Genomic DNA, 23,271 nt, shown 5'->3' with positions numbered 1-23,271 from the left:
TGCTTAACTCTCGCTTCATGAGAATCTCCAGCATGACCACGCACTCGTCAAACTCATCCCTCAAGGGACTACCGATCTCATCGAGATCAATCTTCTCCAGGGCATTATAGTGCTCGTTGAATGAAGCTACAAGATCCGCTAGCAACTTCAGCCTCACGTTCAGCTCCTCCTCACTGAGCTCGCCAATCCTCTCCTTGCCGACGGCCGTTTCGATTTTCCGTGCCGCCCCTAGCATGGATTGCATCTTGCGCTTGTAGAATGCAGCTTCCGAATCGACGAATAATTGTGAGGGGAGAGCGAGGGGGTGCAAGATTGAAGGGGTGCTATTAGAAGCCATCGTGTATGTTCAATAGAAAAGCTGGGCTTAGAGTCACTGAGAGAGTGTAGAGGTTAACAGCCGGTGAATAACCTCGAACAGTTTTACACGAACTGTACAATCGATCGCAGCGTTCAAAACACACAGTCTTGCAGTTTTACAGATCAGCAGCAAGAGCTAACAGTTTGAAACGCACAGAACTTGTGCATCCGACAACAACAAAGGGATGCACACTGAGAGCACGAAACCGAAACGAAACAACAGCAAGCAAGCAGACCGCAAAGCAGATGACGCGAGAACCGTTTCTGTTGCTTGTGCACAAACGATGAACCGAAACACCGTGGTTCAAAGAGAATTTATCCAACGAAAATGTTTTTTGTGATAAAATTTAAAGAGTTTATGTTTATATCACGTCGGGGTCACCAAATGTTGAGCTACTGAGCTTCTTCAGTAGCGTTGTTTTGCAAGATTATTTAAGAGACGATGATTGTTCAGTTAATGTATTCACAATTTATTTTACTTAAGTTAATATATATGTATTATCCAAAACTAGCGAAAGGTGTGCGAATTTGATAACGAGAGTTAACGATGGGTCAATTGAAGACGCGGGGGCCGGTTCAAGACTGTTGAAGTTGATATGTTTATGTTAGGTTTAGTTTAGAACTCTGTGGCAGGCAGGTCACTGTGCCAGACAGCCAAACGTTTTACTACGGTGATGATCGAATTTGAAGTGTCTTCTGCTTTTTCTGATGAGCCTCCCCCACAGCGGCTGACTAACGCCGAGAAAGAGCAACGCACCAGCAAGAGCATAAGTGCAAGCAAACAAACGGTTATAAAGAGAGACATTAGATTAAGAGATGATCAACTTACTCTTTGTGCTGCCATGGGCCGGCGCTTAGCCGAACAATAATAGTAATAGAAAATAGTAATAAAGGATATTTTATTTTAAGTTTTTATTTTAAGTTTTAAATTAGATATTTTATCATCAGTAAAGAATTAGTGTAATGTGGTATAGGACCTTTGGAGTTCTCCTAAGTTAGATTGAAAACTTTGTGCATCACCGCGACCATTAGCAGGACCAATTTTATTTTCAATTCGTTGACTTGTGTCCCGTATTACACCACTAAAGTCAGGCAATTCGGGAAGATCTAGTGCAAGGTGCGCTGAAAATCTCTTGTATACCGAGGATTTAATGCTTTCTTTTATTATTTTCATCCTGTTTTCTTCGGTAGCAAGCTGTTGCTTTAAAAAAATTGAAGTTTTTAATATTGCTTGTACATTGGAAAATAAGGGCTCCGACTTTTCTATTGTTTTTAGTGCTCTGTGAATTATAATCGCAATGTTCAAACGTTAAACTTGTAAAAAGTTAAATAAATTTACATACTCTACTCCATATTCCATGTCATAGCAATGTCCCTGAAGATTTTTTTGCAACTGGAACACTTCTTCACGTTTTTCATATATCGCTGGTAATACTTTCCGCACGTGTTCCTAGAAATACACTAGTGCAGTTATATCGCAAATATATAATCGGGAAGAGTATATAAGAAATATCGATCTCATCGATACGCAAACATAGATGATTTTTCTTTAAAATCTATGATTGTAGTTACATTCAGGCAGGTACCTGTTTTCAGTTCCGTTTTTACGAAAAAAGCATACTTTTCGTTTCTACGTACTCTGCAATTTGCAAAAGTTTGATTTGTTTACTCCTGTACTGTTGAGCGCAAAATTAACTTCTGTTATACCCACGCGTTAGAGCCAGCTCCTATAAAATGCCTCTGCTATGTTTAACAGAGATTTATCGATAGCCAAATCGAGCTGCCACAGCTGTTAAGATGAATTCACATCTTTTTTTTTTTGACCTGACCAATTTTTTAGGGTTTAATATTGGCACAAACTCAATTGCACTGGAATTGGTGTCAAATTCATGTTTTGAAAACGGAAAAATCTTGCTTTTTACGAGAGCTGGAGCGCTTGACTTTTCGTTTTGAAAAGACAATCACATTTTTTTTGTGAAAGTGAAAACCGGAGCCTGTCTGAATAACTATCAACTTGCTAATTTAGGTTATTTTTATTCATAACACAAGGGAACAAAATCGAACTTTTTGTGTGTTGATTGAAAACTGATTAAAGTTTTTTTACTAATTTGAGGTCGCTGATTTCAAATATGATCTCCATTTTTTTTCCATCAGATCGCGGTTTTAAGTTACAGGTATTAATAGAATTATTGATTTTTTTCCATCAACAAATGTTCAAAAAATCATAACTTTACTCCTCATTCAGCGATTTTAAAAAATTAATTGTTTTGCAAATCTAACAGCTACATTAATAAGAAAAAATAACATGCTTTAAAATCGCCCGATGAGGAGTAAAATTATGACTATTTGAACTGGAAACTTTTAACTTAACAACGCGATCTGATGGAAAAAATGCATATTGTATTTGAAATCAGCGACCTCAAATTAGTAAAAAAAAACCTTTAGCAAAGTTTTAGGAAACATGGCTCAGTAATGGTTGTTCAAATTTGTTACAAATTTTTATTTTTGTCAAGTTTATTGGCTGGGAGGCAATTTTGCTTTTATTAGCTTTATGAAAAATCATATTAAAGTAGCTTTCGATGTACATTTAATCTCTAAACAAAATAATTATAATTTAAGAAAATCTTATAAAAGAAAATTTTTTGATTAGTTACAGTACATTATAATACTTATAACTTTCTTTTTGGACTACCGATTGGAATGAAATAAATTTTATCTCATTTAAAATATGTACAACTAAATGTTTTTAGACGAAAACTGATTTTTGTGGCTATTTTTTTTTAAATTTATAAACAAGAAAATATTTGTTTTCGTTAATTTTTTTTTTTTTTTTGCAAAACTGCAACGATATCACTGAATCTGTTGGGCAAATTCAAAACCAATGTAGGCACGGCTTAAAGACAGTGTTGTTCGCGAGTTTTGGAGTTTTTTTTAGCTAAATACTGTTAACCGTTTTCAAGTTAGTCCACTATATGTAAGGGAAGTGCCTTAATTTTGGATATAACGGTATATCGCGAAAATTCGATCTGATAGGAAAAAACCAAGTACAAGGTTGGATTAAGCGTCCCCGATTACCTTAAAAAGAACATTCAGTTCTTCATCAAAAAATAAATCTTGTTCCCTTGTGTAATCATATCATATATTTTCGTGTGTCATAATTATATCATCTCCAATTTATCATAAACTAATCTATATGGATCATCCAGATTCAAATTTTTCCGACATTTTTTTGTATGTGCGCTATCAATCTTAATTTCTAAGAGCAATTGAGTGTACAATATTTTTTGGCATTCCGTCTTTAGCCAAAATAAATAACCTCGATGGTTGGACCATGCGAGAACATGCCACGTATAATTGTCCGTGTGAAAAACATGGTGTTTCTAAATATAACACTACTCGACACGAGTTTTCATTAAGGAACAAACCCAACTTTATCTTAAAGACTTAGGGCTTAGAAATGGTTTGATGATAATTGTTTTTTTCTATGGCAGACCTTTTTTCCGAATAATTTTTTAAATCTGGTATTTTTTTAAAGCTTTTTTCAGAGGTAGCTCTTCTTTTTTTCACGTAACTCTAGTATCTTACATCTGGTTGTAAAGAACTTTGCTATTTTGAAAAGATAATTAAAACAGCTAGAAGATTCTAAACACTTTGTGATTTCAGCTTACCGTCTGGTAAATATAAAGCATTGAATTTTTAACGAAATTTTAACTTTAAAAACTCGGGAAAAGTCGAAAGAAAATATATCCTGTGGCCCAACAGCCAATTGGGAATTGGGATCGCGATCAGGTACCAAATGGACAACACTTTTTCGTTTGCTTTGTTCCCCATTGGAAGTTGGGCCCAAAACCTTCGAAAAAGTATTTTTTATACCCGTACTCAAAAAAGAGTTAAGGGGTATATTAGATTTGTGGTAAAAGTGGATGTGTGTAACGCAGAGAAGGAAACGTTTGCGACCCCATAAAGTATATATATTCTTGATCAGCATCAATAGCCGAGTCGATATAGCCATGTCTGTCTGCCCGTCTGTCTGTCTGTCCGTCTTGTTGAGCGCCTAGATCTCAAGGGCAGGGGCTAGGGCAACCAAATTTGGTTTCCAGACTCATGTGATATCACACAAGTGTATTTCAAAATTTCGCCCGCCCCCTTCCGCCCCCACAAAGGACGAAAATCTGTGGCAGGCACGTTTTTAAGGATACGATAAAACTAAAAACGCATTATCGTAGAGAATGCCCATATCTACCAGACTGCCGAATCTGAATCAGATCGGATCATAATTATAGCCAGAATGAAGAAATTAATTTTCAGTTGTTTCCCCTCGCCACCTCCGACAAACTAAAACGCAACTCATTTTCCTTCAAGCTCGCACACTCTGCAGCGTTCAGTGCGCGAGAGACCCCTAGCGGAGGAGATGTAGAATATGAATGGTACATCTATAATCTACATGTTAGATGGATAATATACATTGTATATGTATATGTAGATAGATGATGTAGCAAAAAAATGTGTAGAATTTTTTTTTCTTAAAATTTTAAAAAATCATAAGCTCAACAATGTATATATTGACTGAGTACGGGTATAAGTAGAGTCGCGTCCCCAGAAGCTACTCACACGTTCCTTCTCGTTGTTCATTTTTTTTAATTTTTAAGGTTTGGTTAACGAATTTTAGCTGCAAAGTTTATCCATAGATTTTAATGAGCAATACCTTAAACGACGTCTAATTTATGCACCTAAACACAAAAAATAGGGGACACCGGATATATATTTTTTCGACATTTCCTGAGCAATTAAAGTCAAAATTTCCTAAAAAATACCACACAAAAATCATCATTTTTGCATTTCAATGCTTTGTATTTCCCAGACGGTAAGCTAAAATCACAAAGTGTTTGGGATTACATTGTAGCTGTGTTAATTATCTTTTCAAAATAGCAAAGTTCTTTACAACCAGACGTAAGATACTAGATTCATGTGAAAAAAAGAAGCGCTACCTCTGAAAAAGCTTTGGAAAAAAATACCAGAATTAAAAAATTATTCAAAAAAAAATTCTGCCATAGAAAAAAACCATAATTCTTTAAAAAAATTTTAAAGTTTCATATCTATCAGAAAAAGTTGGTTTGTAATGTAGTGTAATCAGCAAGTGCTCTATTAACACGATTCATCGATAACCAAATTGGACTGCGACAGCTGTTCTCCGAATTCCCTATTTTTTGTTGCACAGACCAATTATTTCAGATTCAATTTTGAGATTGTTTAAAAAAAAGTATTTACAAATAGGGCACAGTCACAATTGCACTGGTGTCAAATTCGCGTCAATGTATCAGTAAGTCACCTATTTTTCTAATATGCAATTAAGATTCGTTTTGTTGTGTAAAAAGCCGTTTTAATATTTAATATTCAAAATGTAGATTCTACATCCCCTCCGCCACAGCTCGCAAAGGGTTGGCAGAGTGTGTGAGCGAGAGAGAGAATGAGTAGCGTTGCAGCTCTGGGGAGGGTTAGCAACTGAAAATAATGATCCGATCTGATTCAGATTCGGCAATCTGGTAGAAATGGTAATTCACTACGATTTACTGTGGATGCCACAGAACTTCGTCTTTTGTGGGGGCGGATGGAGTCTGGAAAGAAAATTTGGTTGCTGTAGCTCCTTATATCGGTGCGAAAATATAAATCTTTAAAACCTCCAATACATCAAAATGGCCGTCTACAATTTCTGGACATTTCAAATTTATTAGAGGTATAATTTGCGACATTCCACTGTACTCCTATTTGTTTATTCTATGTTAAAATTTTAGCATATTGTAGCATATAGAGGATTACAAAAATTTCAGTTCTTCTGATATTGTGTGGCAAGCTTATAAAAAACTGTCAAACTACACAAAAAAATTCTAAGGTAAAGGTTATAAGAGCTCAGAAGAATAAATTAAAAACAGAGAATTCAAAACTTTTCTAGCGATTATAATAAATAATTATACAATCATATATTTTTGTGTGTTGCTGTTGGGTTGCTGTTGTTCGGTTCGTATCACGTTATAAGACGAACATGACGACAACAGCCAAATGCTCTTCAACCCGAGCCAAAACCCGAAGGCGATATATTAGTTGTATGAACGTCCAGCCAACTGGACGTACATATTTCTCTCACTCTGACCATTTCCCATAAGCCTAACTCTATTTTTGCAGCTGGTCAGTTAGCAAAGTCTAATGTCATATGTATATACTGACTTAGTACGGGTATAAGTAGAGTCGTGGCAACAGAAGCGACTCACGTTTCTCCTCGTTTTTCTATAAAAATAACAACATTACTATTGTTATGTAACACAAGACACACACATTTCACCCTCGCTTGCAATCCGATTCTACTTTTTACTTTTTGCTCTGCGTGGCCTTAACTGGGATGCAGGTGTGAGACTGCCATCTTACCCTCGTAGATTGCTTTTAATAAACCTTCCAACCTTAGTCGTAGAAAAATTCTTGGGGCACAGCCTAATCAAGGGAGACGTAGATAGTAGAGGTCTGCATAATTACATTCATTTCCTACTGGACAGTACTGTACAGTAGTGTACTGTACTCAAAAATACTGCACTCATTTCTTGCTATATGATATTCTATATCCTACAAAAAATGTACAACGCTAAAAGTGAAGTGAGTTAGTTTAGTATCGTTCTAACACTTTGTGTGTAGTAGTGTGCAAAAACTTGACATGGCTTGTAAAGAAAACGACGCAGGTGCAATGAATTTTTTTGTTTTTGTTAGAGTAGATTTATATATGGCTTATTGGTGTTAATTCATTGCTTAATCTATTAAAGAACTGTGTTTATTTATATGTTTGTGGTTGTCCGTTTGTAAGTAAATGCAAATGTATTGGCGAAAAATAGCAGTCGAAATGTAGTGTTTGAATGTGAGTAAATGCGAGTTTTCTTCACGTTGGTATTAAAGCATAATTGTGTTAACTCAGAATTCATCCTTGGAGAGCTTAAATGATGACAAAAATTTTAAGCAATACGCAGCATCTGTCAAATGCAAATTATTAAATGGAGAATTGAAACTCTCTGCAAAACAAGGACGAAGCAAGGTATGGGAGATCTTTTCCAGGAAAGCACATCGAATTTAGTTAAACACAAATGCTATGTAATGGCAAATTGTCGTAAGCGCAGCCATCCTGAGGTAGACGTAGATGCTGAATCGAAGAAGAAGTGCACCATGTTAGCAACTGAATGGACGGTTAAGAATGGGCGACCCTTCAATATAATAGCGGACTCAAGATTACAAAACTTAGCCCAGTTTTTTATATCTGTTGGTGCTAAGTTTGGGGAAAACATAATGTCGAGTCGTTATTGCCACATCCCACAAGCATCTCATGGAACATCGGAGCTCTTTATGAATTTCATTTTAATGAAATAAAAAAAGAAATTGTGGAGTTTAAGAACTTTGGATACGGCATAACTTCGGATATATGGACGGACGATTTTTTTAAAGAATCGTATATATCCCTGACGATTCATTATATAAAAGAAGGAACCCTTAAAAACCTACTGGCAGTGAAATCAATGGATGGAGTCTCCTGTACAGGTAAAATTTTATTGATTGTATCAATAACAATAACAAACCAACATCTCTTAGGTGATCGAAATAAAAAGAAAATCGAAAGTATTTTACGGGACTTTGGTTGTGATTTGCTGATGGATAAACCCGTAATAGTAACTGACCGAGGAGCCAATATGAAAGCTGCATTCAGTGGATTGAGCACTTTAAACTGTGTAAATCACTTAGTTCACAATGTTATTGGTAAAGTTGTGAACGAGGTGCCCGAATTATTGGAAATGGTTTATCGCTGCAGCGAGCTTGTTAAATATTTTAAGCAATCGGGTAAAAACTCTATTTTAAAAAGCACCCTTAAAAGCTACTGCCCTACTCGCTGGAATACAAAATTTCACCTTTTCAAATCAGTTGAAATGAACTGGATGGAAATCTCAAACATTTTATTTGAAAACAATGAAATAAGTAGAAGACAGGATATGAATCTAAGCAAAATTAGCGCAATGGTGAACCCTCTAGCTCCTTTTGAAGCTTGTTCAAAAAAGCTAGAGGGTAGTAGCTATCCAACATTGCACCTGACTATTCATAAATAATTTTAAAAAAATAACAGCACTTCATGATAATGATATTGAAATAGTAAAATTAAGCAAACTTTCACTTAACACATATTTAGATAAAATAGTTCAAGCCAATTTAAAACATTTTCATAACAAAGCCCTTTTTTTGTTCCCACCCACCAATAAACTATCACAATTTACAGACCTTGAGAAGAAACAAACAGTAAAAGACATAGAGGCAATTATGATAGGTATTCAGTTAAATAGCCAAGCCATTGAAAATTAAAAAATTGATTCACCCAAACCCCAAAAAATCAACTCAATATTTTCAGATTATGCAGATTATTGTATATTGTTTTTCCTGCATATGACATATCTGATTTTTTCTTTTATTTCCTGTTTTCACTCACTGTACAGTACATTCACTGTACTGTACACCAATTTAACTGAACTCATTAACTACTGTACAACTAGGGAGTGAGTGAGAACACTAACTGTCAATACAGGCACTATGACAGCATTCACCCACACTCCTTTGACGCTGTACAGTCAAAAACGTGTACCCGTTTTCAGAATGAATGATTCATTTGCCCATTTGGATACTTTCATGCATATGTCTAGTAGATAGCCCTGACTTGTTGAGCCGCATAAACTTTACGATTTCTGTTATATCTACTAGAAACTTTATTCCTTTGTTCCTTCCGCTTTGTAGATCAAATTATTAGTCCTTGCACGAACCATTTAGGGTCCTATGCTCGGACTTCAATTCCCTCCACCATATAATATCCACTACTAATTCCCTTCCTCTTCTTAAATCACTAATACTAACATACCTTCCCGTAATTAGTACTATTTCTTAGCTATTTTTGCATGTTTAGCTCCTTGAGTTGTGTTTGGCTCTCGCATGGTGTCGCATGGGCCACTTGATGGTGCAGTGATTGCATATCAACGTCCACATAAAAAAAAGACAATAAAATTAAAAGGTATTTAAGAGATAAAATTCCTTAATTCAAATACCCGAGACATATACTAGTAGTGGGGAATATTCCATTCTTTTGGCTAAAGCCTAGTATGTACTCAGACGTGCTAAATTTTTAATGTGTGTGTTTTGGACGACGAAAGATATAATAATTCTAAATTTCGCTCGAGATGGGAATTTGTATACAACAAAACGAATCTAAATTGGAAAATGAAATAAATAGATGACTGATTGATGCATTGAAATGGATTTCACACTATTACCAGGGCCCTTTTTATAAATATTTTTTTTAAACCCACCTAAATTGGATCTGAAAAAATTGGCCAGGGCAACAACAAATAGTGAATTCCTCAAAACAGCTGGTTTGGTTATCGATAAATTTTTGTAAAACATAACAGAGTTATTTTAGTATGAGTTGGCACTAACGCGTGAGTAAAACAGCAGTAAATTTTGCGCTTAACAGTACAGGGAGTAAATAAATCGACTTTAGTGGATTCCAGAGCGCCTTTGCTGAAAATTAAAACGCAAAGTGAATGTGAAAGCCGGAGCCTGCCTGATATATTTACAATGATAACGGCTTCACATACCTGAACTCGAAAAAAAGCTAGTGAGGGGTCATTTGCGAATATATGTACATTTTCAGATATTTTTCCGGATGCTAAAATATAAAATGTTTTAATATTTATTAAAATGCTAATTTTTTGTTCATTAATGTGTATGTGTGCACTTAAAACATATATATTAACAGCAAAAGAAGGCTAGATTCGTTGACCGAAGCACTTAATACCCTAGAAGATCAATAGCTTCTACGTCCGTTATTGGCATTAGTTTGATTTCAAATTCGTTTGGATTTGGTTATTAGGTCATCAGTAATAAAATATTCTCCTATAGCTTGTTTTTTTATACCCGTACTCAAAAAAGAGTTAAGGGGTATATTAGATTTGTGGTACAAGTGGATGTGTGTAGCGCAGAGAAGGAAACGTTTCCGACCCAATAAAGTATATATATTCTTGATCAGTATCAATAGCCGAGTCGATAGAGCCATGCCTGTCTGTCCGTCTGTACGTATGTCCGTCCGCCCGTCTCGATGAGCGCCTGGATCTTAGAGACTATAAAAGCTAGAGCAACCAAATTTGGCTTCCAGACTCATGTGATATGACACTGCTACAAGTGTATTTCAACATTTCGCCCCGCCCCCTTCCACCAACACAAAGCACGAAAATCTGTGGAAGGCACAATTTTATAGATACGAGAAAAAGAAAAACGCAGTATCGTAGAGAATGACCATATCTACCAGATTGCCGAACCTGAATCAGATCGGATCATAATTATAGCCAGAATGAAGAAATTAATTTTCAGTTGCTTCCCCTCCCCCGCCCGCCCACGACAACGCAATTCATTTTCCTTCTCGCTCGCACACTCTGCCGCGTTCAGTGCGCGAGCAACCCCTAGCGGAGGAGATGTAGAATCTAATTGGAACATGTACAATCTACATGTTAGATGTATAATATACATTGTATATGTAGATGTAGATAGCATATGTAGCAAAAAAATGTAAAATGTAAAATTTTTTTTTTTTTCTAAAATTCTTAAAAATCATAAGCTCAAAAATGTATATACTGACTGAGTACGGGTATAAGTAGAGTCACGTCCCCAGAAGCGACTCACACGTTCCTTCTCGTTTATTTTTTATTCTATGACATCTATATGCATAAACGAGAAGGAATTTGTGAGTCGCTTCTGTGGACGCGATTCTACTTATACCCGTACTCAGTTAGTATATACATTTTTGAGCATATAATTTTATAGAATTTTTGAATTAAAAACAAAAGTTTTTTTTTCTAAATATGTTATCTACATCTACTATGTATATTCTTCATCTAAATGTACATGTACCATTTAGATTCTACATCTCCTCCGCTAGGTGTTGCTCGCGCACTGAACGCGGAAGAGTGTGCGAGCAAGAAAGAGAATGAGTAGAGGGTCACTGGCTGAAGTAGGCGGGGGAACCAACAGAAAATTAATTTCATTCTGGCTATAATTATGATCCGATCTGATTCAGATTCGGCAGTCTGGTAGATATGGTCATTCTCTACGATAATGCGTTTTTAGTTTTATCGTATCTTTAAAAATGTGCCTGCCACAGATTTTCGTCCTTTGTGGGGCGGAAGGGGGCGGGGCGAAATTTTGGAATACACTTGTAGCAGTGTGATATCACGAGTCTGGAAACCAAATTTGGTTTCTCTAGCTCTTATAGTCTCTGAGATCTAAGCGCTCATCAAGACGGACATCGACTCGGCTATTGATGCTGATCAAGAATTTATATACTTTATGGGGTCGGAAACGTTTCCTTCTCTGCGTTGCACACATCCACTTTTACCACAAATCTAATATACCCCTTAACTCTTTTTTGAGTACGGGTATAAAAATGTGTATTATATATTACTAACTGATCCGGCAAACGTAGTTCTGTCATTTAAATTATCAATACTAACTTTTAATTGAATGCACGAAATTTGTTGTTGGTCATAACAAACATAAATTTGGTCCATGGTCTGCCCACGCGAGAACATGGGACGTATAATTCTCCGTGAGAAATTTGGTGTTCCCCAATCAAAGGCCTTGCTACTTAATTATTGTCAACTCGGCTATTATCGACTCGGCTATTGATGCTAATAAAGAATATAAATACTTTAAGGGTTGGTCGGTAACGTTTCATTCTGGGCGTTACACACATCCACTTCCACTTCCACCCCAAAACTAATAAATCGCTAAACCCGTCAAGTACCTCTCATTCACCTTCAGTCACAGCTGTGCATTTAAAGCAGTGGTCGGCACACAGACTCACACATTTTTTTGGTGCGTTTGTGTGCGATGACAACAGACACGAAGTCAAATACGTTATTTATTTCTCTGCCGCTGCGAAAGACGAGCAATTGTGCATAGGGCACACGATTGCTTCTCTGCCGCTGCGAAAGACGAGAAATTGTACATAGGGCACACGATTGCTTCTCTGCCGCTGAGGTAGGCGAGCAGAATATGAAGCCATTTGTGCATAGCCCGAAGCATGTTTCTCTGCCGCTACGTCATCAGGGCAGAATAACGAAACCACAAGAAGTCTTTACGCTGTACGTGTGCCGACTGCGCTGCCCGACATTTTTTCCTATGCACAGTGCATACGACGCTGCCGGCCTCTGATTTAAAGTCGTTTTGCTAAGGTATAATATCGCAATGACCAGATCGCAGACAATCGAGAAGATAATTTTTAGTTATTGTGTGTTTCACGGCTTTATCGTATCTTACAAATTTAGGATGCCACAATATTTATCGATTTAAGAGGGCGCACAACAACTGGCTTTCTTAAAACACGTCGCAATAATCATTACTTTTTAACTAGGCTTTTATATTCCTTAACCTTTTCCAAAAAAGCATATCTATGAGAATCGAAGGGAAACTCCGATTCCCAATGGCACCAGTGGCGGAAAATTTTTTTACTTTTATAATTAAAATAAATATTAATAATATTGAAATGGTTGTGAATGTGATTCAGCTCCAAAATATACTCTTGCACAAACTAATCATGTTGCTGGACATGGATAATGATGCCAACGTTGACGAGGAGGATATATTAGATTAGATATCTGTTTTAAAAACACTGAAGCGTGGTCATTTGTGAATGTTTCTACTAAATCCAATCAATGTTTTAAATACAAATATAATGCTATGTTTTTTTAGAAGCAGTTCGGGACATTTTGGCGAGATGTACCCGAAAAAAACGAATCGTTTTTTATGGAAAGTTTTGTATCGCCATAGGATTGTTTACTTTGGGCTCTAAATATAGAACAGTCGGAAGGCTGTTGGCTGACAAACAGTGTGCAATATCCTGCACGAGTTTTGCCGAGCATTCATAAACGAATTTTCCGAGGAATAAATGTCCACAAGCTATCTCACCTCTGAGTTTTTGTGTCTGAGACAATTCTGACATATCAGATGTTTTGTTGTTGTTTTTCCCCATTTTCCTGGTTTTCATTGTTTACAGTTTCGTAGTGAATCGCACTTTTTTGTTGTGAATGTCGAATATTAATGGATGGTGATTAACTGGGACATTTTCGGAACGGGAAAACCTTACGGTCCATCCCCGAAATGAATGGTGGATGGACGCCAGTGGAAATAGTCTATAATTTTTTAATGACTAACAGTATAACATGGAAAATTATTATATTTTCACAGTACTTTTGGCGCTTAGAAGAAATTATCTCTAAAAAAACATCTTTTTAATTAATATATAGCTGGAAAAAAAGATGGCATTAAATGTGAAGAAATTTTTGCAAGGCAGAATAGGCACACATACTTTTATACCCGGTACTCAGTCAGATTTTAGAATATTCTAGCTATTTATATTTTTCCCCTATCGTAAAATCATGATATCAAATCAAACGTGGTCGTGATTTCGACTAACGATAAATCAAAAATGTACATGAAAATGTCTGTCATAATTTTCTACCATATTTGAGGTGGATTTTTAGGTGAAGAACGTTTAGATCAGCTTAGTGCAACTTTTATTGATGAAGCCCCATGCATGGCCAATGGAAAAAACTGGTATCGCGAATTCAATCGGGGACTTCCTTCTTTGCAGGACGAATTTCGTTTAAAACTAATTTTTGTGCCACAAAATATCGATGCTGTGCGCGAAATGATTGAGCAAAATACTATGCTTATTCCTGAAGTGAAAAGTGAGAGTTAGAAGAAAAAACTGTGCGCAAAAGGAAAGATTCCTTTTTGTTTTGCAACTATATACAGAGTGAATTTTTTTTTAATTTTTCTTCAATTTCACAATTGGCACTGCTCTCAAAACATAGATGATTCATCAACCCTGTTTTGGTTATGTTCCACACCCTCAAGGAATAAATAGCAAATTCCTGGCCAAGCCTTAGTCTATTTCTTTTTCTTTACGATTTAGTGCGTATTCTAATCGATATCGATACAAGCCAAAACAATCCATCACACACTAGACCAATGGATCGTACTATTTTCACGACCTATTTCTCAAAATCTGACCCACGAATTCTTACATCAAAAAAATAATCATATGCGTTCACCAGAACTATCCTAAGAAATCCATCACTGATAGCTGATCAAACTGTCCTGGACATCCTAGGAGCATAGGCGATGACATTTGTCATCGCTCACTTCAGGTACTGCAGGGATGTTCCTTTTTGCCTGCTGTCGACGCACTGCAAAACATGTGAATGTGTGTGTTAAGCTAGTGAGCTTTTTCACTAGATGTTGATTTAGAGTAAAATAAGAAGTCAGGCGGACTCGATATACCTTATGTGTGTACAAGTTATTTTGTTATAAGTAGGCGAAATAGGGGGTGTATAAGTGTAGCGAAAGAGATAGCGGGATGTGCCGGTTGGTCAAATCAAAGCGATATCGATTGAAGACGCAGGGTCTGTTCAATATGCGAGAGATAAAGACGGTAGAACGTGAGTGCGATATTGATGACGATCAAGCAAAGACTAAATGAAAGCAGGCGGACCGAATTACCGGTGCCCTAATGCAACCGAGAGAGAGAACGAAAGAAGCAATAGAAGCTCGGGCTGCTGCTGAGCCGAGTACGAGCGATAGATAAAGAGATAGAGTGCGAGAGAACAGCATCGATGCTGCAGCTGCAGTAGCAAAATAAAGAAGGAGATATAAAGAGGGAAATTATATGCACTGGGCAAAGCAAATAGCAAACAAAGGTGGAATTACGTTATACAAAAATTTCAGTAATCATATATTTAAGAACCATTCCTGATCTAAATCCAATACTAAAATTTTCCTAAATTCTGAGATGTGCCTGAAGTGGTTCAGTGATATACATATGTACGTATGTACGACCATCTCTGTGAATTTTCAGTGTACCACATACAAACATATTCGTATGTGCATGTGCAATAAGTACGCTAAGATGTGTTCCCTACCACGACCTTTCTTGGCTATGTAAGTTTTTTAAATAACATACTTTTTCTTGTTTTAAATATCAATTCACTTGCTCGAGACATTGTTTCGCGTTTAAAAGGCACAACAAAATTAAGGAAGGAGATGTAATTGAAATGGATATCGATATAAATGTTTATGTTTCGAGCTGTTTTACTAGTGGTATTCACTTAAATCCAGAGTTCTGATGGGCTGCACCAGGTCTGCATCAATACGTTTTAACGAAAACGCAGTTTCTTTTACATATGGTAACACTACTCATAAAAAAAAAACCAATTTTTTGTATAGGATTGGTGCTTAAAAAATACTTGACTGTTAATTTGTTCATCATATAAAATATTTTTTATGAATTAAATATATTTTATAATTTTTAAATTCTTTTTTTGGAGATAGCTTCTTTTTTCACATAACTTAGGTATAGCCTAGTACTCAGACGCGCTAAATTTTCCGTCGACCGAAAGTGATATATATTCCGCTCGGTGCTTAAAAAATGCTTGTTGACTGTTAATTTATTCATCAAATAAAATTTTTTTTATGAATTAAATATATTTTATAATTTTTAAAATCTTTTTTTAGAGATAGCTTCTTTTTTCACATAACTTAGGTATAGCCTAGTACTCAGACGCGCTAAATTTTCCGTCGACCGAAAGTGCTATATATTCCGCTCGGTGCCCAGTGTAACCAAAGTGGTGAATATGCATGCTCTACGGTTACACTGATTTGTGTTTGTTTACAAACAGAAATCTGTTTGAATTTCAAATTTTGTATTAAAGCAGAAATGTCTTATTTGTGGGCGCTGTGGAGCTGGAGGACAGTAATGTACACTGCCATATTGGATAAATACGATCCTGCAGAACAGATATGCAATCAGCACGGTTTTATCACCTTTTAAATAATTAAAATGATTACCGGGTATAGAATTAATAAATAATAATATCCTCTGTAGTCATTCGACTGCCTTTATTAAATTTAATTTGTCTTCGTTATTGCGTTTGTTTCGTTTGATGACGAAAGATAGAATATTACTATGTTCCGCTCGAGATGGGAAAATACCATCGATTGCTTTTCTGTTTTGAATGTAATTTTTTCGAAACTGAGTACCGATCTGCGAAACGCTTGCTCGCATTTGGATCAGGACAGGATAAAAACCTGATGCATGTGTCTTTCAGTTTTTGCCAGTAAGCTTTAAATTAAAAAATTTAAATAAAAATCATTTTACAATTTTTAAAATAAACGAGAAGGCACGTGTGAGTCGATTCTAAAGACGCGAATCTACTTATACTCGTACTCAGTCAGTATTTACATTTTTGAGCATATAATTTTTTAGAATTTTAGAATTAGAAATTTTAATTTTAAATTTTAAATTTTTTTGCTACATCTGTTATCTACATCTACATATATTAAGTATATTCTACATCACATATGTAGATTATACATGTACCATTTAGATTCTACATCTCCTGCGCTAGGGGTTGCTCGCGCACTGAACGCGGCAGAGTGTGCGAGCGAGAAGGAAAATGAGTTGCTTGGTTGTTGGCAGGAGGGGGAAGGGGAAGCAAATGAAAATTAATTTCTTCATTCTGGCTATAATTATGATTCGATCTGATTCAGCAGTCTGGTAGATATGGTCATTCTCTACGATAATGCGTTTTTAGTTTTATCGTATCTTTAAAAATGTGCCTGCCACAGATTTTCGTCCTTTGTGGGAGCGGAAGGGGGCGGGGCGAAATTTTGAAATACACTTGTAGCAGTGTGATATCACATGACTCTGGAAACAAAATTTGATTCCTCTAGCTTTTATAGTCTCTGAGATCCAGGCGTCAAACAAGACGGACGGACGGACAGACAGGCATGGCTCTATCGACTCGGCTATTGATACTGATCAAGAATATATATACTTTATTGGGTCGGAAACGTTTCCTTCTCTGTGCTACACACATCCACTTTTACCACAAATCTAATCTAATACTCTTTTTTGAGTACGGGTAAAAAAAAAACGAGAAGAAACGTTGTGAATCGCTTCTGTGGACACGACTCTACTTTTATACCCGTACGAAGTCAGTATATAAATATATGAACTTATCATATATGTAGAATTTTAAATATTTTATATCTATAGATTTAAAAATGTACAGATACAAATGTATAGTGCTCACCACGTGAGAACGGCTGGGCAGATTTGGTTTTAATTTTTTTTTCGTATTTGTCAGAAGACTGTTTTTACGAAAAATTTTATTTGGTTATTTGTGGAAGTAGGCGAAGAGGCAATTGTCATAGTTGAAGATTAGTTCTAAACTCAAGTTATTATTCATCAACTGAGTTATTTGCTTGACTAATGCCTGCTAAGTACGCGAAGAGGCAATTTTCATAGTCGAAGATTAGTTCTAAACTCGAGATATTATTCATCAATTGAGTTAAAATATGCTTGCTATTAGAAGATCAAACCTTGGACGAGGCAAGGTTCGCCGGGTCCGCTAGTTTTACATTTTTGCTACATCTGTCATCTGTCATCTACATTTAAAATTTATATTATGCAACTGAAATGCAGATTCTACATCTCCTCCGCTAGAGGGCGCTCGCGCACTGAACGAGGCACAGTGTGCGAGCGAAAAAGAGAATGAGAAGCGCTTTCTTGTACTGGAGGAGGAGCGGGAAGCAAAGGAAAATTAATTTCTTCATTCTGGCTATTAAATTGATCCAATATATATCAGTTTCCGATTTCTAATAGGTATGGTCATACGATATTGCGTTTTTAGTTTTCTCGTATCTTCAAAACTGTGGATGCAACAAATATTCGTTCTTTGTGGGGGCGTAAGAGGGCGGAGCCAAATTTTGAAATATACTTGTAACAGTGTGATATCACATGAGTCTGGAAAAAATTTGCTCTGGCTCTTATAGTCTCTGAGATCTAGGCGCTCATCGGACAGACAGATATGGCTATATCGTCTCGGCTATTGATGCTGATTAGCAATTTATATACTTTATGGGGTCGGAAACGTTTCCTTCTCTGAGTTACACACATGCACTTTTACCACAAATTCAATATACCCCTTAACTATTCGAGTACGGGAATAACCAAATTCGACCAGAAAAACCTATAGCACATACACGCACAGATCGTGAGTTATTTTTCATTCAAATCCAGCTAATTACTTGAGCTTATTCGGGCGTTAACTTTGCGTGCTACACTACTCGACAAAACGGAACTTTTTTCCGCTTCGAACCAAACCGACCTTTCCTGATAGACTGGGAGCTTTAAATGTTTTAAAGAATTATGGTCTAAAGGATGAAGGGCTGTCTCGCCATAACTGTACCCTCGGACCTCGGGTGACTATCCCCTTCCCGCCTACTCATGGGACCAACATGTCAAATATTTATATATTAAAAAAAAACGGCAAACGAGCTCGGTACTCCTCCTAAAGTACCGAAGAGACAAGCCAGTCCCTCTATATCAACGCCTGGGAAACCAGGTCCAAAGAAGAGGGGGAAGACGAGTCAGTCTGTCCACCGTCTTTCTGCAGTAACCAGTAATGCATCAACGTCGGGGGGCACCGGGGCCAAACCGGCTATCGGGGTAGCTGCAAAGCAGAGCGGCTGGTGAGCTCCCCGTAGCCGGAGAAACCCCCGTCAACCTCGGCAGGCGGAGGTACTGCACCACAGGGGAAGAAGCCGTCCTACCAAGACAGGAGGCTCGCTGCTTTCATCCTGTCCAACGACGGCGCGGATTTCAAGTCGTCGGAAAAGGGATTGGATCAAAGGCTATGGGATAGCCGGAAAGGGAGCAGCCAAGGCCCCGACCAAGCGGCAACGCTCAGCGGAGGATCCCGCTATACAGCCAGGCCAAGCCCAGCAAGCCAAGCGGGTAAAAACCAACCCGGCGAACAGATCGTTCGCTGAGGTGGCGAGGGGCAAGACCCTCATTGGCGTCCTGGACAGGGGCGCCACGGACGGTAATGTCCCTCGGGACAAATGGCATCTGGTCGATGCAGAGCTCTAGGTCAGATTTCTGGAGGAGCTCGCGGAGAATAGCGGGCCACCGCCTAAATGTGAGGACGCCGGGTGGCAACAAGGCACGGTGAAAGCCATCGCCTGCCAAGATGCAACCCCCACCTTCCTACAGCCGATTGGAAGGTGGACGAGGTTACTGGACAGAGGCGCCAGCTAATCCTCGTCGTTATTGAGGAGTCGCTCGAGCTCCTGAAAAAGTCGGACGGAGTAGAGGACTATGGCTACCGGAAGGTCACCATAGCCCCCTAAATATCCGACTTTAAGGGCAGAGTTACATTTATTTTTTCTCCCAAATTTCAGCAGCGAAGATCACACAGCGGTGAGCCTCGAAGGCCAAGAGAGCTCACTGAGGATGTGCTCCACATACATGGGTCACGACCAACTTGACCCTCCTCCACACGCGCCCCTAAGGGCTCTCATCGCAGACTGCGAGGCCAAGGACATCGGCCTAAATGTGTGATGCGACGCCAACGCACACCACAGTCAGTGGGGAAGCACCGACACCAATGAACGGGTTGAGTCCCTTTTCAGCTATATACTGACCACTCAGATGGTCTTATTAAACCGGGGGAACGATCCCACCATTATTATTAAAAATCGCGAGGAGGTCCTGGACCTCACACTTGGCTCTCACAAGATACAGAATAACATAGTATCCTGGAGGGTCCTTCAAGAACACTCCTTCTCAGACCACAGGTACGTGGAAACTGTTTTCTCATTCTCCTTACCGAGTCCAATCCAATTCCGGAACCTCAGGCGTCCAATCCTCAGTTCTGCAGTAAAATCGAAAGTAATTTCGAAGCTTCACGCTTGCGCAAAGTACTCTCGAAGTCGACCCCAACCTTGGGTTACCTGAAGAAAGCCGATCAGTCATGGACGACGTCCAGCAATGAATCGCTTAACCTTCTTCTCAACACACACTTCCCAGGACCAAACAGACCAAACTACAGCGCACCTCCTTCTGCTGCCTCAAGATCTATTTTAAACCTACTAAGTCAGGAGAACAGGGGCAATTAAAAGCTTTAAGCCGTACGGTCTGCGGGAACACATGGTATCATCCCAGCCCAACTGATCCACTCCGGACAAAGGGCCATAAATTGGCTCAAACGGATTTACTAGGGAATTTTCTCTCACAGAAAAATCACAGACACATGGCTTCAGACCAAAGTCGTTTTTATACCCAAGGCACGTAAGGCCTCGCATACTGCCTCCATAGATTTCAGACATATAAGTCTTTCGTCCTTTCTTTTGAAGACGATGGAACGGCTTTTAGGGCTGCATCTCAGGGCGAGTATTCCGCCCAATCTAATCTCTGATTCTCATCACGCCTATCGGAGAGGACGATCCACCGAGACGGCCTTACACGCGATTACATCGATCATTGAAACGTCCCTTAACTATAAGGATTACACTCTGGTGGCCTTTCTTGACATAGAAGGCGCTTTTAACAACAACATCCCAACCATCACGGGTGCATTGATGGAAGCACTCCTATCGGAAAGGAAGATCCACCGAGACGGCCCTACACGCAATCACATCGATCATTTAAACGTATCTTATCTATAAGGAATACACCATGGTAGCCTTCCTTGACATAGAAGGCGCTTTTAACAACATCATCCCGACCGCCATCACCGGTGCACTGACGGACCTTGGGACTGATTCCCGGACGATGAGTCACATCGATCCGATGCTTCAATGCAGGATCATTGAGGCTTCCCAGGAGACATCACCTTCCACCATGTTTGTCAGCAGAGGTACATCGCAGAGGTGTGGTGACCAGTACTAGACAAGAAAACTCAGCCTTGTCCAACGCATGGCAGAGCTAAGCATAACGGGCGGACTACCCAGGCGAAGACTTCGATACCATGTTGTACCTTCTCCGTGTAGAACTCATGGGGAAAAGGTAGCAACACTCTCAGCTCTCAGAATGAGGGAAAAAAAACTCTGGAAATCATCCTCCTCGGGAATCTTAACGAGGCTCCTGCAACTACCGGAGGGGACAGATTACTGTATACCGAGTGATCACCTCTCGACGCCTTTTCAGGTATAGATCCCACTCAGGGATGACTGGGAGAGGGGCGAACGTGGACCTGCAAATGCGATCCACATATACACTGATGGCTTTGTAATAGCCATATGCCATTAGACTTAGACAGTTTTGCTGCGTAGAGAGGGATAGCACTAAAGACAAAATGCAACATTATTGTTCGTAGCCGTCTCTAGACACGTCTAATGGCTTTTAGTAGAACAACTGAAGCACTACTTGACACACAATGATGTTTTCCAGCATAACACAGACACCAAGCCAGTACAATTGTATCCGCGAAGTAAAATTTTCGATAAGTTCTGCCGCAGCGCTGCTTCCAGCTCAACTGGATCGCCAGCTTGACGCATTCGTTCGTTCGTTCTCTTTCGTAGTGACCAGACGTGTTTTTGTTTTGCGCTCCGCATTTTCCTTTTGTTTAACTTAAACAGCCGGTGTTTTTTATCTATAATTTAACTCTCTAACTAACTTACATTAAAATCATACTTTTACCGCGGGTGCATGCCTTATAATTGTGTAAAAAATTGTGCTTGTGTTGTTGCTTTTGTAAGTACGCCCTCTCATTACATTTAGCCGCTCTTTGTCGTAGTTATTGCCACCTATCACTCTCTCTATCACCTAACTTTCAAAAACTGTTCTTTCGCTTTCGCTCTTGTAACTTTTTGTGCAGTAACGCTCTCACTTATAAGCTATTGCTGCAACCACTCTCCTCTCTCATCTTTTACCGATTTCGCTTTAAGCGTTGCTCTAAGCATTTGCTCTGCACAGTGGTCTGATTGCTATTTGTTTTGAACTTTTTTTTCCCAAAGTAAAAAAAAATAAAAGACATAAATATGGAATTTTCTGTCGTCTGTGCCAAAAAACCTGCAAGAAGCAGATCACCCATGACCAGCCCAATATCCCCTCCTGGCTTTGCGAAAGCGTAGTGCACGCAAAATGTGTAGGGATCTCGGGCCGTGTAGGAGACGCCATTTCCCAAAAAAACGGCCTACATTATAGTTGTGAGGAATGCCGTGCTGTGGAAAACGACATGCGTTCGTTCATGAGGCAGACGCGGAGTGGCTTCAAAGAGCTGATCGTAGGCTTTAAACAGCAATATGATCGGCTCTTGGCCATGAACACTCAATTCAGCAGTTTACAGCTGCTGGCTGAGTCTCCGAGGCGCAAGAAGTCTACTCCGCGGGACTTGCAAGTGCCGACTGCCTCATGTCCGCCGGCATCTGAAAAACTTACTCCGACCACTCCTTTAGTGCAGCAGTTGATTACGTTTGCTACTCCAAGGGCAACGATCGCTGCTGGTGATGCAGATTAGGGAGCCGAATGCGTCACTTCGGAGATTATGCAGTTAGAAATGTCTGTAGAGTCCGTGTCCATCGAGTCCGCACCCCCTTAACTATTCCCTCAGTTTCGCTCCCACTAGCTAATAGATGTCCAGGACCATCGGATACTGCCATCACAGGTACTAGGCCTGTGGTACCAAAACCACTGGTGGGAGTCCCACCAAAGCGACAAGTTTTTGTCTCGCGGCTAGCCCCTGACCTCACATCCAATGATGTGACCGCTTTTATACAAAGCAAAATAAAAGCCGTCGGCTTAAAGGTGGAAAAATTTAACTCTTCTTACGCCAGGGAGATATCTTCCTTCAAGATAAGCGTCTCGCCAACTCAATTTGAAACCATTTGTTCCGCCAAGTTTTGGCCAGAGCATTTGGTGGTTAAAGAGTTTAAGGCTAAGAAAAAGAATAGGCCCCCCATTACTCTTCCGAGCATTCAGACCAGTGCTCCACCTCCATCCTCATCTTCCAC

General features: G+C 38.8%; 1 protein-coding gene across 1 annotated transcript; it reads right to left on the bottom strand.

The window, feature by feature from the left end:
- Positions 1 to 1,254: 1,254 nt before the first annotated feature.
- LOC111080115 (BLOC-1-related complex subunit 8 homolog) lies at positions 1,255 to 15,556 on the bottom strand. Its single transcript, XM_041595969.1, has 4 exons — positions 15,437 to 15,556; positions 10,017 to 10,087; positions 1,701 to 1,807; positions 1,255 to 1,637 (listed from the first exon to the last, which is right to left on the bottom strand). Exons 1-4 carry the CDS (start codon positions 15,474 to 15,476, stop codon positions 1,313 to 1,315), a joined length of 543 nt encoding a protein of 180 aa, XP_041451903.1. The 5' UTR covers positions 15,477 to 15,556; the 3' UTR covers positions 1,255 to 1,312.
- Between the last annotated feature and the right edge of the window lie 7,715 nt (positions 15,557 to 23,271).

The sequence above is a fragment of the Drosophila obscura genome, unplaced genomic scaffold, assembly GCF_018151105.1.
Source record: "Drosophila obscura isolate BZ-5 IFL unplaced genomic scaffold, ASM1815110v1 contig_9, whole genome shotgun sequence".
Lineage (NCBI taxonomy): Eukaryota > Metazoa > Arthropoda > Insecta > Diptera > Drosophilidae > Drosophila > Drosophila obscura.
The sequence above is the reverse complement of the archived record's forward strand: the minus strand, read 5'-3'. Positions and strand labels throughout refer to the sequence as shown.

What these genes read in the sequence shown, in the direction of transcription:
- LOC111080115 (XM_041595969.1), bottom strand. Translation starts at nt 15,476, where the DNA reads ATGTCTCGAGCAAGTGAATTGATATTTAAAACAAGAAAAA. An exon ending in TAGCTTTTTTTCGAGTTCAG is followed by an intron (nt 1,808 to 10,016) that starts GTATGTGAAGCC and finishes GTGTATTTCTAG; the next exon opens with GAACACGTGCGGAAAGTATT. An exon ending in GACATGGAATATGGAGTAGA is followed by an intron (nt 1,638 to 1,700) that starts GTATGTAAATTT and finishes TATAATTCACAG; the next exon opens with AGCACTAAAAACAATAGAAA.